The following is a 12,729-nucleotide window of genomic DNA, read 5'->3' as shown; positions in this document are numbered from 1 at the left end:
TCCTTACACAAACACAGGAAGTCCCACAGAGATAAGGATTTCAATGCACGGAAGCTGCCTCCAGTTTGGGGTTCTGCCCCTATTTTTCAGGAGCACTAAGCACGCACCTGGGATCACAGCTCAAGCTGCGCATCTGGCGCTCTGCATTTCCAGAAGGAAGGGGGAAAAAACTCATAAATCACATTCCAGTACATAAAGAACTGTGTCAACCCAAACTGTAAACATCACACAAGGCATGGCCAGGAGGAGACAATGTTACCCTCTGCCCCCAGCCAGCCACTTTGCCTTTAACTCTGTGCACCGAGAACATCTCTGTTGACTGCCAACACGGGCTCAAGCAGAACTCGAAGGTAGGTTTTACAACGTCACAGCTGTAGGCTGCTTTTAATCCCAGCGTAGAGCGAGTTACATATTTCAAGATGAAAAATCACACCTTCGAGTGCAAGAGAATGCAAATTGGAAGAAATAATTTAAAGTACTTGTACACAGCAAAGGGGAAGGAATTAGCTGAATCAACAGCTCGATGGAGACATCTGTTCAGCACGCAGCATCACAGTGCAAATAAAACGCCGGGGCAAATTAAGAAGGGGAAGAGAGAATAACGTGGATAAATGACAACGGTATCAGATAATGCCACTGACAACGGCAGCTCTCTCCTCTTAGCTCAAAGGCAACAGGTCTGCAACAGGAAAGGTGCAAAGAAGGGCAACTAGAAGGGCTGGAAACAACACATCCACCTGCAGAAAGGCTTCTTTTGTCAGGAGGAAAAGTAGCTTCTAACGTACAAAGAGACCTCACAGAAAAATACCTGCATTAACACAGAACAAACGTTAGAGTGGGAGAAGTCCTACAGCCTCAGCCGGCAGAATACAAATAACCCTCCACGCTCACCGCTTTACAAGGAAGGGAAATCCAGCCCCGGACCACAGCATACGCTTCATTCCCGAGCACGCTGCCCCGAGTCTCGCAAAGAGCCGCGTGTACGGAAGAGGCGCCCGAGGTGGGGAAGCCCCACGGTCTCCTCCGGCACTGGGGGAGCTCAGCCCCCAGCTCAGCCCCAACCCAGGACCCGAGTGGAGGCTGGAGCGCTCCCAGCCCCATCACGGAGCTGGGGGGTACGGGCGCTGCCGGGGCCGTGCGGTTCCACCTCGGCCGCGGCTACACGCCCGCAACTCGGTCTGTTGGAAGCAGGTCAGCGCTCCCAGATGGCTCGGATCTCAGATCCGGCGTGCATAAAAAAAAATTAATGTAATTTTTCATTAATTATTAACTCCGATCGTCGAGGAACAACTCTAGTTCACGCCAAACAAGTTGAAGGCGCGTTTCAAAGCGCTCGGCCGATGCCGGGAGCCACTCACCGACCCACGGACGGGGGAGAAGCGCCGGACCCGACCCCGCAGCCGGCGCTCCCCGCAACGGGACCGCCCCGTCCCGCAGCAGGAGCGGGGCTGCCGTGCAGCTCGGGCAGGGCGGAGCAGCCCCCGGGACGAGCGGGGCTCCCCTGTTTGCTCTCTCTTTTTCATTGAAGCGAAAGGCGGGGCAGCAGTGCTGGGGGACACGTGTGGTTACGAGCCGTCCCGGCCGTGCCCTCCCGCCCCTCCGAGCCCCATCCAGGCGGCAGCACCGCCGCGCCCAGCCCCGGGCCCCGTCCCGCTCCCAACTTCGCCCAACTCCGCCGGCCGCGCCCCGGGGGGCCGGGACACGAGGCCGCCCCGCGGTCACCCCGTCCCTCCCACGGTCCGACCGCCGCTTCTCACCGTCAGCCCGAGCAGCAACACCGGGAACCGTCCGCGGCACCGCGCGACCCCCGCCCGCTGCCCCGGCACAGCCATCGCCGAGCACCGCGCTGCGGGATGCGGCTGCCGCTGCCACGTCTGGCGGCGCACGCGCGCTCCAACGCTCCCTCCCGGCCGCGCGGAACACGCCGGGAGTTGTAGTCCGCCCCGCCGCCTCCGGCGCGAGCACAAACACTGTGTGCCAAGGCTGCGGCGTTACATGGGGTTATTGCCATCAAAGGGCAGCGCCTCGCACGTGGTCTGGTCTAACCTCGCACAACTGGCCTCAGACCATCCAGCCTGTCCAGGTCCCGCCGTGGGGCCTTTGCTTCTGGCAAAGGGGTCGATGCACTTTTGTCACTGTCTTTTATAAACAACTGGTGGTGTGAGGCCTAGGGTGTGTGGTGAGCGAGGGAAACAAACGGCGAGCAAAGGGAGATGGGAGGTTACTAGAAGAGAGGCTTAGGAAGTGGGACCTGTTCTCTACCCAGTTGTTCCCGCAAGCAAATCCTAAAGAAAAGCCCTGCAATCCTCCAGTGCCAAATGTCAAGCAGTCAGACCACTGAGTCTGCATTCACAGCCCCTGGTCTGGATCAACATCTGCAGCCCACAACAACAGATCACTATGTGCCTGGGCTGGGCACACACACCTGCCCACTGCACCCTGTGGGCATCCCAGCCCTCCTGTTTTCAATACCTTTCAATACCTGAAGGGAACTTACTCCCAGGAGGGGAGTAAACTCTTTGAAAGGGCTGACAATAGCAGGACACGGGGAAATGGTTTTAAGTTAAAAGAGGGAAGATTTAGGTTGGATGTTAGGGGGAAGTTCTTCACTAGGAGAGTGGTTAGGCCCTGGAACAGGCTGCCCAGGGAGGTTGTGGATGCCCCGTCCTTGGAGGTGTTCAAGACCAGGTTGGACGGGGCCCTGAGCAACCTGATCTAGTAAAGGTGTATGTTTGGTGGCCCTGCCAGGCAGGGGGGTTGGAACTACACGATCCTTGAGGTCCCTTCCAACCCGGGTCGTTCTGTGATTCTGTGATTCCTGTTGATCCCCACAGCCTAGTAGGACCAGCACCTCCTGCCCAGTGCTGCGTGGAGCGCTTCCTCACTGCAGCAATATCAAAGGGAAATCAAAGGTGTCTGCTGGAGTCTGCTGGTGGCGGCTGGCTGTCGCCTGAGCGTCGTGTCATGAGGATGGCTTCAAGGGAGCAATTTGTAGATCCATGCAGCTGACTGATCGCTTCAAGCGGCGATCATGAAAACTGAATGCCGCTGACATTAACAAGTCCCTCGGTAGAGATGTAATTTTGCAAAGCAGAAATGCACACAGAGAAAGTTATTACTATTGAAGTTTACACTTTTGTGACATCTTTTGCAGCTGAATCTGTGTGCGCCGTCCTCGGTCACAGCTGGATAACCTTCAGCAAGTCATTTCACGGAGCTGTGCCCTGTTTCCCACTTGCAGAAGGCCTGAGTTGGCCAACCTGCAAATGGAGCTGGCAACCCTCAGCCTCACTATAATGCACTGGTGAGTATAAGTGAGCAGCCCTGAAACCATCAGGAGTTTGGTATAAGGAAGGGTGGGCAGCCAGAGAGAGTCCAAGGAGAAGGAAGGAAAGGTGTGTGATTTTTCAGTGGAAGAACCCAAGACAAAACATGCCTGTATGTGTACTGCTGCTTTTTATCTGTAGGTCCTGCTGACTGTACTGGTGTTGCTAGCACTGTGCTCCTCTCTGCCAGAGCTAGTGCTTTCCCAGCTGAAATAACAGCCTTCCAGCAGCAGGCCACGGATCCCACACTGCTGTCCATTCCAAACAAACCCTCCAGGGAGAGTCTCCCCTTCCAGATGCTGTTCACCTTCAGATCATCAGCCCAGAGCTGAAAGGCTTCTGCAAACCACTATGCTGACTCAGCCAGACCTCTAATCTCAGCTGGATACCCGGGTGCTCAAAGGCCATTTGAATCCTCCTGTTACTCTCTTGTGAAGAAAACTGATACATTTTCTGATGCTTCATATCACAGTTACCAGTACCAGACAATGCTAAAGTAACCCCAGGGTAGTGGCTTTTCTGTGCTGTGTCATCACCATGCAGGATGCACTGACATTGTGGTAGGAAAGGATAAAACACTGGGTCATGGTTGTTTCATTGCAGGGTGCTTTTCTGTCCTAGCAGCAAGAGGAAATGATCTCAGGAAGAAAGTAAAAGAAAGAAAAAAATAAGGAAGATAAGCTACTTGGAAATGGGCTTCTGAAAGGTTATACTAAAAAATTCCACTTTGGGAAGCTGCAATTCTTATATACGGAAGAATATTCAAAGGGTATTCTTGTGACAACTACAGCTTCTTTCTTTCGGTTCAGCTCGATAATTTGTATTGACATGACACGCATTGCCTAAACTTAAAAGACAAAATCATTGAGCATCTGTCTTAGGTCAAAATAATATATCACGTATCTGCTCTGAACTGGGCTTTACACAGTGGCAACCACTTAATCAGTCCAGTCGTGCATTACTAATGAACTCATTACAGCAGTATCTGAGTGCACCACTATCCAGTCCCGGGTTTTACACTGTATCCTATTTGGCATTAATATCATATGCTGTTTGCTTCTTCATGCTTTTAATATTTGTATATGGCACTTCAAGATGCTGTCAAGACATCCATTAATTCACCACTGAGAAGCAAGAAAGCATTACTGCCCTTGGATTATAGATCAGAAAACAGTAGTGGAGAGATTATATGATTTGCCCAAGGCTATAAAACCAGACACTTTCAGATGAGGTTCATTTCCAAAAGTCTGCATTGGTACTGCTAATCCTTACTCGTCTGTCTATATTCAAATGCCTGTTTTACCAAGAATTAAATGCAAAATGGACTGACAGTAAGTATGTCTGCATCGAATCACACCTTCTGTATTTTCTATATGTTTCTGCTTTATTTGACAAGGTTTATTCTTTGTTCTCTTTTTAACCCGAGCAAGTCTCTGGCAGCCTCACAGTAAAGGTAAAATGAGTCACTTTTACCACAAAAAATGACAGCCAAAGAGAAAGGAAAAGACAGGAGTACTTTGCAAGCCAAACTGAATCCAGGGGCAATCCAGTGGCTTACACTGGGACCCCAAATCATCTAGCATTTGCCCGATGTGAAAGCCATATTCCCTCACTGCCTTAATTGCATCAAGGTGTCCTCCTTCCTTCCAGCACCATCTCTTTCTTCCTTAGTTCAGCTCTAGCCAACTGATTTTAATCTTTGGGCTTATCTCTTGGAAGTTTTGTGACATCTGTGTCATGGCACTGATTGCATCAGCTGAACATGCAAGCTGGTTGCCATCAACAGATTGATGGTATCAAAGCCCTGGGCTCCTCCTGACCTTTCCTACAGCTCTTCTGCACATGATGGAAAGGAAAAGAGACAGGACCAGCCCCTGTAGGATTTTACATGGGAGTGGTCTCGGAGAAGAGGCACAGCTGCACACTGCTTTTCTCCAGCAGACGTCTGTCAGAGGGGAGAGCCTGAAGGCAGCTTTCCACTCCTGCTGCCTCCTCAGCATCTGGTAGCAGGGCTGCAGATGAAGCGTATCCACACACTTCAGCTAACAAGTTATACAAAAGATCCTTAGCATGCCAAAAAGAGGGGGAGGTGGGAGGGGGGGAAAAGGACAGGAAGGTGCAGCTGTTATGAAGAGGATTGTTTCTTAGGCTGAACATTTCAGTTCCATACTTTTGCATAAACCCTTTCAAATGCTATTTTGTTAATGGTGGAAATACGCTGTGAGTCTCTAGGGACTGCTGTCTGTAATTCTGCTGTAACATATCTGTGATTTTCACCCGATTTGCTCTGTGTAGTGAATGAGAATGGCATGAAGGCAGATCAGGACGGGGTTTGGTTTGCAGGCTCTGTTAACAGCATGCTTGGTGCTCTGCAAGGATGCTGTATGCAGCCATGTCACTCGGTGTTTTCATTTTCTGCATCATATCCCTTTACATCTCTGAGGTCTTGAAGGACTGTACGCTTTTTGTACAGACCTCGCACAGCACAAAGAAGAAATACACACACACTGTGTGCTTTCATGGGAATTTTACTTTTGTACTATATTGTTGTTGTTTCCTTCAGTCTAGAATCAAAGTACTTTTGGGCCACAGGTAGACAGATACTCTTTATATATGAGAGGAAAAAAAAGCAGTAGGTACTGCAGGAGTCAGTTAAAAGTAGAGTACAGATATTTTCCAAACTTTTCTTCCATTACAGTTTTTATTGCTTTCTTCAGGTCTAAGGTCTGTGTGCCCCTTTACATTTAAGAGGTCTTACCATTAAGAACACTGTCGTTTCTTTCACTGAATCTCCAAAGCTGGATATAATGTGTTCCTGAGTAACATAAAAACCTTCTGCAGCACGGGCACCTTGCTGGCTGGTAGTAGATAATTTATGTCTCTCAGTTACCTGCTGAGAGAGTAGTTTAAACAAGATTAAAACAACCATTGGAGTCTAGCTGTTGTGCAGTGGCTACAGCACTACAGCATGTTTCCAAACTGCTGCCATCAAGACAGCTTTCTAGGGATTTACAGAAGCTTTGTATAACACTCACAGGCTGTTTTACCTTGAATGCATCATCAGGAAAGGGCTGAACAGCCAGCTTGTGAGGGGGGTGGAGATCTGAATCTGAATTCAGTGCGTAGGTGAACCACAGGTTTCATGCCTGAGGATTTGCATTTCATAAGGTCTAGCACGGGCTGACATCTACACCTGTAAAACAGAAATAGGTGTATTCGTAGAGTTCATGTAACACCCCTTGGATTGTGATTGTGCCTGCATACCCTAATAACAAGGCCCAGCTGGTTATTTTCAAACACTATTGGTCTCTATTGTGCTGGCAAAATATTTGTCTTTACTGCAGGACTTCACATACCCAGACTAATTCTGTTGCTCTGCTGAGGGGTAGCCTGCCACTGAGGGGAGGCAATAGGGAAGGAGATAGGACTTCTTGTATGAGTAGAGCTATTATGCCTCTAGTCTGGGTTCACAAAATACCAAATATAAAGACCAAATATAAAGGTAGGACTGTAAAGATGTGACAAACTGTTGTTTGGCTCTAGTGGCCTCAGTCTTCAGCAGATCTGCATCCATCTATGGTAGCTGAGCATCTGTCTCTATACTGAATCCAAAGATAAATTAGCATTCAGCCATCAGCATATATGCAGACAATGTTCTACTAAAGTATTTTTCATACATCTATCCTGTGAGAATATATCCAGTATATGCAATACATACATATTCAGTACTTTTCCCTCTCTGTATGTAGATAGATAATTTAATATCTACTATTTTACACGCATGCACACATATACCTGGCATATATTAACGTAAGCAGATCCTTTGTTGCAAGTCATATGATTATATATAAATGTAGTCAATATAGGTTTTCTTTCCTCCATTTTTCAGCTTTTCTAGTATTTGTGTGCTTAAAGTACTGCCTGTGTAGGCTCAATTAAATGTATGACCGCAGTCAGTACTTTCTGTGTGCAGTAATGCAGACTTTAATGACAGGGCATTTCTTCCTGAAAGACCTTGTCTTTGCAAGGACCACTACTCATACTCATATAAAAAGAGATGCGTTCTGATGAAGCTAGAATAAAACAAACAAACAAACAAACAAACAAAACATAACGATCAAATCCTTTGGCTGTCTGCAGATGTGCAATCAGGATAGCAATTTAGCAATTCAGTGAGGATTTTACTAGGTCCTTAGGATTTTTTCTCTATAAACCTCTTTCCTTCTTACTTTATTTCAGTAACCCATCTTTTAGTAGAGATGCACCACTGAGAATGCTCCATGTAAAAAAAGACTGTAGAAGAAGCAGGGAAGCGAGTGGGAATAAGGCCTTGATCCTAAACTCTTTGAAGGTAATGGATTGACTTCAGCAAGCTTTGGCTCAAACCCTAGCTGTCAGGAAGAAAAGTCAGTAAAGGAAGCAGGAAAAATAGTTCAGAAACAACATGGAAACAAAGGAGGCAGAAGTAATAAATACTGAATACAAAGGAAGAAATCATAAAAAGGAGGAGTGCAAGTGGAAGAGAGGCAGAGATGAGCAGTAGTGGACACCACTGAAATGTCAATAGATAAGAGTGAGAAGAAGCAACAATAAGCAGCCTGTGAAACAGGCTGTGCGGGAAGCCAATGTGCTCCTGTGTTCTAAGCTGATCATCCACATAGCACAGCTCTGACACAGCCAGTGACAAGGTGTCAGAGAACTACAGTCTTGGCTCCACACTGCAGGAAGGATGAGATCATTTAGGGTGGTTTTTACCACCACAGCACTGTGTGGTGGGCTAAGAACAGGACTTAGGAGACTTAAGCTCTGTTTCAGAGCTCTGTCCCAAGGCTCTGAAACCATTAATAGGTCTGTGAAGTATTATTTTTCTCATTTTCTCTTCTTGAAATATGCATAAGCCTGGTGACAGGAGGTTACTTGGCTGCTGTTAGTGAGGCAGGGAGATTTACAGACAACTTCTGCTGTGAAACCCCCTGGTAGGGTCTGTGCTGAGAATGGTTATTCCTCCTGTGCAGGATCATAGGAAGATTTTGTTATTCTCACAGCTCTTCTTTTAAGAATACATTTAATTCATTAAGATAATTAGCAACAACTCTGTTTGCTTCTTGGTACCACAACTCAATACTGAAGTTCTTGCAGCACTATAACAGCTGAGCAGCAACTCCGCCAACCAGGTAAATTCCATCCTACACTTTTATCATCAAGGGCATCCACATACTTGCTTTTTCAAAAAGCTGCACCAGTTGGTTTTTGCTGAAGCTAAATTATGAGTTTCTCCTCCTGGGCTGACTCTGAACTGTAGTAGGGCCCCAGGACAGCCAGACAACCGTCTGGAGAGGGACAGAGATTGGTGGCTGACATCTCTCCAGCCATCACATCTCTGTGCCTTAGAAGACATCTTTGTTCGCTTCTTCAAAATAGCCTCTTATTCTCCCCTGGGCCATCTTTCCCTGTAATATCCCTTTCCCAACTGCTTTTCTTTCCTGTTCTCTTACATAATGTGCCTACTTCATCTCTTCAAATAAAGCGTTAGATTAAAAAGAGCCCTTTGCTGCTGTCACCTTGTTCACTGTCCATATGCATAACATTCACTGCTCCATCTTGTGTCTTGCTACTCAGACCATAAAGTCTCAGAGCTAAAGACCGTCTCTTTCTGTTTCTCCGGGGCCTACTTAGTAGGTCAGTCGTTAGGCATGTGCAGTAAACATCATAAATAATAATGATTCTGAGTTCCTTTAGCAATGATTTTCCCATTGGTCTTGGTTTTGGTTCCTGTGTACTCTGGCTCCAAGAACTACATATACATAAAAATAGACACAAGTGGCTTTAGAAGCCAAGAGTTTTCCAGCAGAGTTATCATGCGGTGAGTGGACCCAATAAACACATTAAGTACTGACAGGTATCTGATACAGCTTATCAGATTATTTCAGGTATGTTTCTCTTTAAATTAAACTTTTTGGCAGAAAAATTCTATTCTGGGGATCTGGTTCAAGTTTGATTATTTTGGAAAACTTCCATCAGAATTATTCAACCATCTCTAAGCATTAAGCTTATTGGATGGGGTACTCTATTAATTCCTGGCCACCTTTTGTCTGAAAGGCTCTAATTCCTTCCTCTCTTGAAGGAGGCCTTCATGGCAGAGTCATTTCCAGTCCCTGTGAAGCCCTAACTAATTTTTCCAAAGTAAATTCAGGTTAAAAAAAGCAGGTGTCTGGATTCGCAGGGCTACAGTCTGCACAGCTCCAGGAGCTCAGCTTTGCAGCTGCACAGATTGGCAGAGCTGCTTCCCCATCCTATGTCACAAGCATCAGCCATTTGGAGGGGGAAGACTGGGAGCTCATCAACTGAGAAATGCCCCAGGATCAGATGAGAACTGGAGTGAGACTGAGAGAGGCCAAGGCTGAGCAAGGAAATGCGACCGGGAACCTATTTTTAAAACTTAAGAAATCACACAGACACAAACTGTGTTCAGAGGGAACAAAATATCTCACTCAATCACTGGGAAATGCTAGAATAAGAATACTTGAAAAACCGTACTGTCCTTCTTAAACATGGTTTGTGAGATGAAGTTTTTAATTACATAATTGCTTATTATTATTATTATTATTTCCTACAAACTCTCTAACTTGTTTGTTGCAGTTGTTGGGAGACAAATAACTGGAAGGAAAAGGATCTTATCATCAGTGCAATATGACCTCTATAACATTGGCCTAACTGTTTAATTTTATTTTGTTTTATTTTCTGCAAATTAATTCTAAATAATGGTATCTTAGTTTCTGGGTACCCACCTTAGCATCTAGTCAGCTTTGCAGCAATGCTGAGCACTCATAAGAGGAACTGAATTCAGTAGGATCAGTGAATACCTGAACTATGTACAGCTGACTACTCTGAAATAGATCTTAGGCGATTAAACAGTACATTCAAAATTAGGAACTGAACCTCACATTCCCTTGTTTCTCTTCCCCATTTATGAAGTGGAAGGGAATGCTCTTTTGTCCTACTGTATATTAGGAAGAAAAAGCTTATCAATGGGCATGAAACGCTCAGGCTCTGTCATGGTAAGTGATAAGCAAAAGACCCTATGATGAAAGTAGCTCCCTTCAAAGCAAAGTCTGAAGAGCATACAGTAAGGAGGCAAGGGTGTATGAAAGAAGGAAGATAAATCAAAACACAAAGAATTGCACATGTACTGAGCACCATCTATGCTGTGTGCTAAAGGAGAAGGGAACTGTGGAAAAAAAAACTCTTCAGATATTAACGGATGCCTACATAACTAAGAAAGCTGTCTTGGAGGAAATGAGCAGTGACAAGATAAGAAGGTGCTCAAAAACATTCTGTAGAAATGAGTTAAGGACCTGTAAAATGGAGATAATTATACTTTTCCTTGCTAGTGAAGTGCCTTGAGAACTGCTCATGAAATCTGCTACAAGACTTAATGAATTATTCTTTTCACAGGAGCTGTAAGATCTTTTGGAGTGACTCTAGGATAGCTCAAAGGAGGGATCTGAAGATGACTGCAGTCAGTGGGAAGTTAGTTAATTTCAGGGGGAGTTGGAGCAAAATCCATGAGCTATCAAATCCAGTTTCATTTTATGAAGTAATTTTGTGTTGTGAACTGTAGACCCTAGAGACAAAACTACGGATTTGAGGTTATTAGGGTGACATAAGCCAGGATCTGGACTAGGTTTATTTTTTAAACAAGTTGCTTCTTGGCAGCAACCCAGAAAATAAAAACAATATGTGTATAAAAATAAGAGGAAGGATTGCACGGAAAGAAAACAGCAGTTGAAACTAGATCCGTACAGACAGTGGAGTCAGTGCAATATAAGACAGGGACAGAACTGAGGCCCTAATAAAGGCATTGTCCAGCTGAACTAGTAAAAAGCAATAGAATGAGGTTTAGTGGAGGCTGACAGGGTCACCTCAAGCTCATTTCCCTGCATGCACCCTAGAAGGAACACTGTAGAAATGGCCACATTTTTTCCCTTCTGTCAGTTATACAGCAGAAAATCTGAGCATCTGCTGAAGGCTCTTGTCCACGACAAGCAGAAAATGGTTGCATTAAAAGCACAAGCCAATACAGCGAATGTGACCTAAGAAATACAGGCTGACAGTGAAAAATGCTGCAGATCTGAAGTGTGCCATAGCTCTCTAAGTTTATGAAAGCAGTACATCTGGGCAGCTGGCAGTACATCTAGCATGGAAAGCAATGACAGGGCAAGTAAGTGTCTGAGGTGTTACTGTGGACAGGCGGAAAAAATCCCAAGGTTCTAAGCTACCTTTAGAAACTGATTACACTCCTTTACATGAAATGTAAGGATGAACATTCCATTAGAGTGCTACCACTGCAATGGTAGAAATATGACCTGATTCCTTGCTTTTAGCCAAATTCCCAGATCCTGATCTGAGCTTTCAGCAAGACACACTGGCCCCAGTGCTGCCAAGGTGCCACAAGGTTCTGCCTCTCATTGGCATGAGATCTACTTGCAGGATTTTCTCTCCCTTTGCCTAGTTTTCACAAGCCCCTTGCCTCCTTAAGGAAGGAAGCAATGTGTCCAGTACTGTATGAACCAGAGCTAGTTGGGTTGTAGCTACACTGTGTAGGTGAGTATTTAGATAGACCCAGAAGAGGAATGCAGATATTTTCTTGAATTGCTTACACTTAAAGCCTGCTCTAAAGGGAACGTGAGAAACACTGGATTCAGTTAATTTGTCTAAATGAAGAATATCAAGCACTTATGTTCTCCTATAAACTTCCCAAGATGAAAGCTATGAGCTCTTGTGTTCAGTTGAGTCTCTTTGGAAGAATCCTCTTCATTACAGAGCATCTGGCACTGCAGCATTCTGCTGTGATCAGCTGTGTATTGCTAGTGTATTGCAGCTTCATTACAGCAATATGGATTTGCCATTCCCTCTTGATTCAGTCTTGAGATGGTCAAAAAGACAGGAGTGGAAACGTTCAACTATGTGCAATCCATGAATTCTTCCTTACCACAAATCTCTTGGGTTTGTGATTTTTTCCCTGTCACATAAATATCTGGCTGGTTGTGTTCTCATAAATGTCGAACATTTAAGAGGGAATGGATTTATTTTAATATTGTCTGTTTAGAGTAAGAATTTAAGGGCAAGGATCTTTTCCTTACTGGTATATAGACATAATTTCTTCATAAGGAATACGGATACATTCAGGTTACATAAATCAAAACACTCGGCCATCTGTACCACAAAAGAGACACTACAACTTACGCAAAGGAAAAGTATGACTCTCAAATCTGCTGGAATGAAAACCCCACAACCGTAGTTAAAATATGTTGCTTATATATTGTTTTAATACTTAAGCACTGCGGTACATGTTAAAGTGTGAGCAAGACTGCAAAATTAGATTGAGCAAAATGAGTTAGAT

At 45.3% G+C, this 12,729-nt stretch overlaps 1 protein-coding gene across 5 annotated transcripts in view; it reads right to left on the bottom strand.

Moving 5' to 3' along the window:
* The window catches only part of PDIA5 (protein disulfide isomerase family A member 5), a 94,905-nt gene extending 93,029 nt beyond the window's left edge, over positions 1 to 1,876 (bottom strand). For 2 of the 5 annotated variants that reach the window (XM_085552316.1, XM_085552317.1), the window contains exon 1: positions 1,758 to 1,876. In XM_085552316.1, coding sequence (XP_085408442.1) covers positions 1,758 to 1,832 — 75 coding nt within the window. In that variant the 5' untranslated portion in view covers positions 1,833 to 1,876. Of the gene's footprint in view, positions 1 to 891; positions 1,117 to 1,358; positions 1,636 to 1,757 lie in introns of those variants that run through there. The other 3 variants (XM_032445970.2, XM_085552318.1, XM_032445969.2) reach the window with 3 other exon arrangements.
* Between the last annotated feature and the right edge of the window lie 10,853 nt (positions 1,877 to 12,729).

Source organism: Coturnix japonica, chromosome 7, assembly GCF_054131305.1.
Source record: "Coturnix japonica strain WE chromosome 7, WE-NBRP24, whole genome shotgun sequence".
Taxonomy (NCBI): domain Eukaryota; kingdom Metazoa; phylum Chordata; class Aves; order Galliformes; family Phasianidae; genus Coturnix; species Coturnix japonica.
This window is presented reverse-complemented; position numbering and strand designations above follow the sequence as displayed.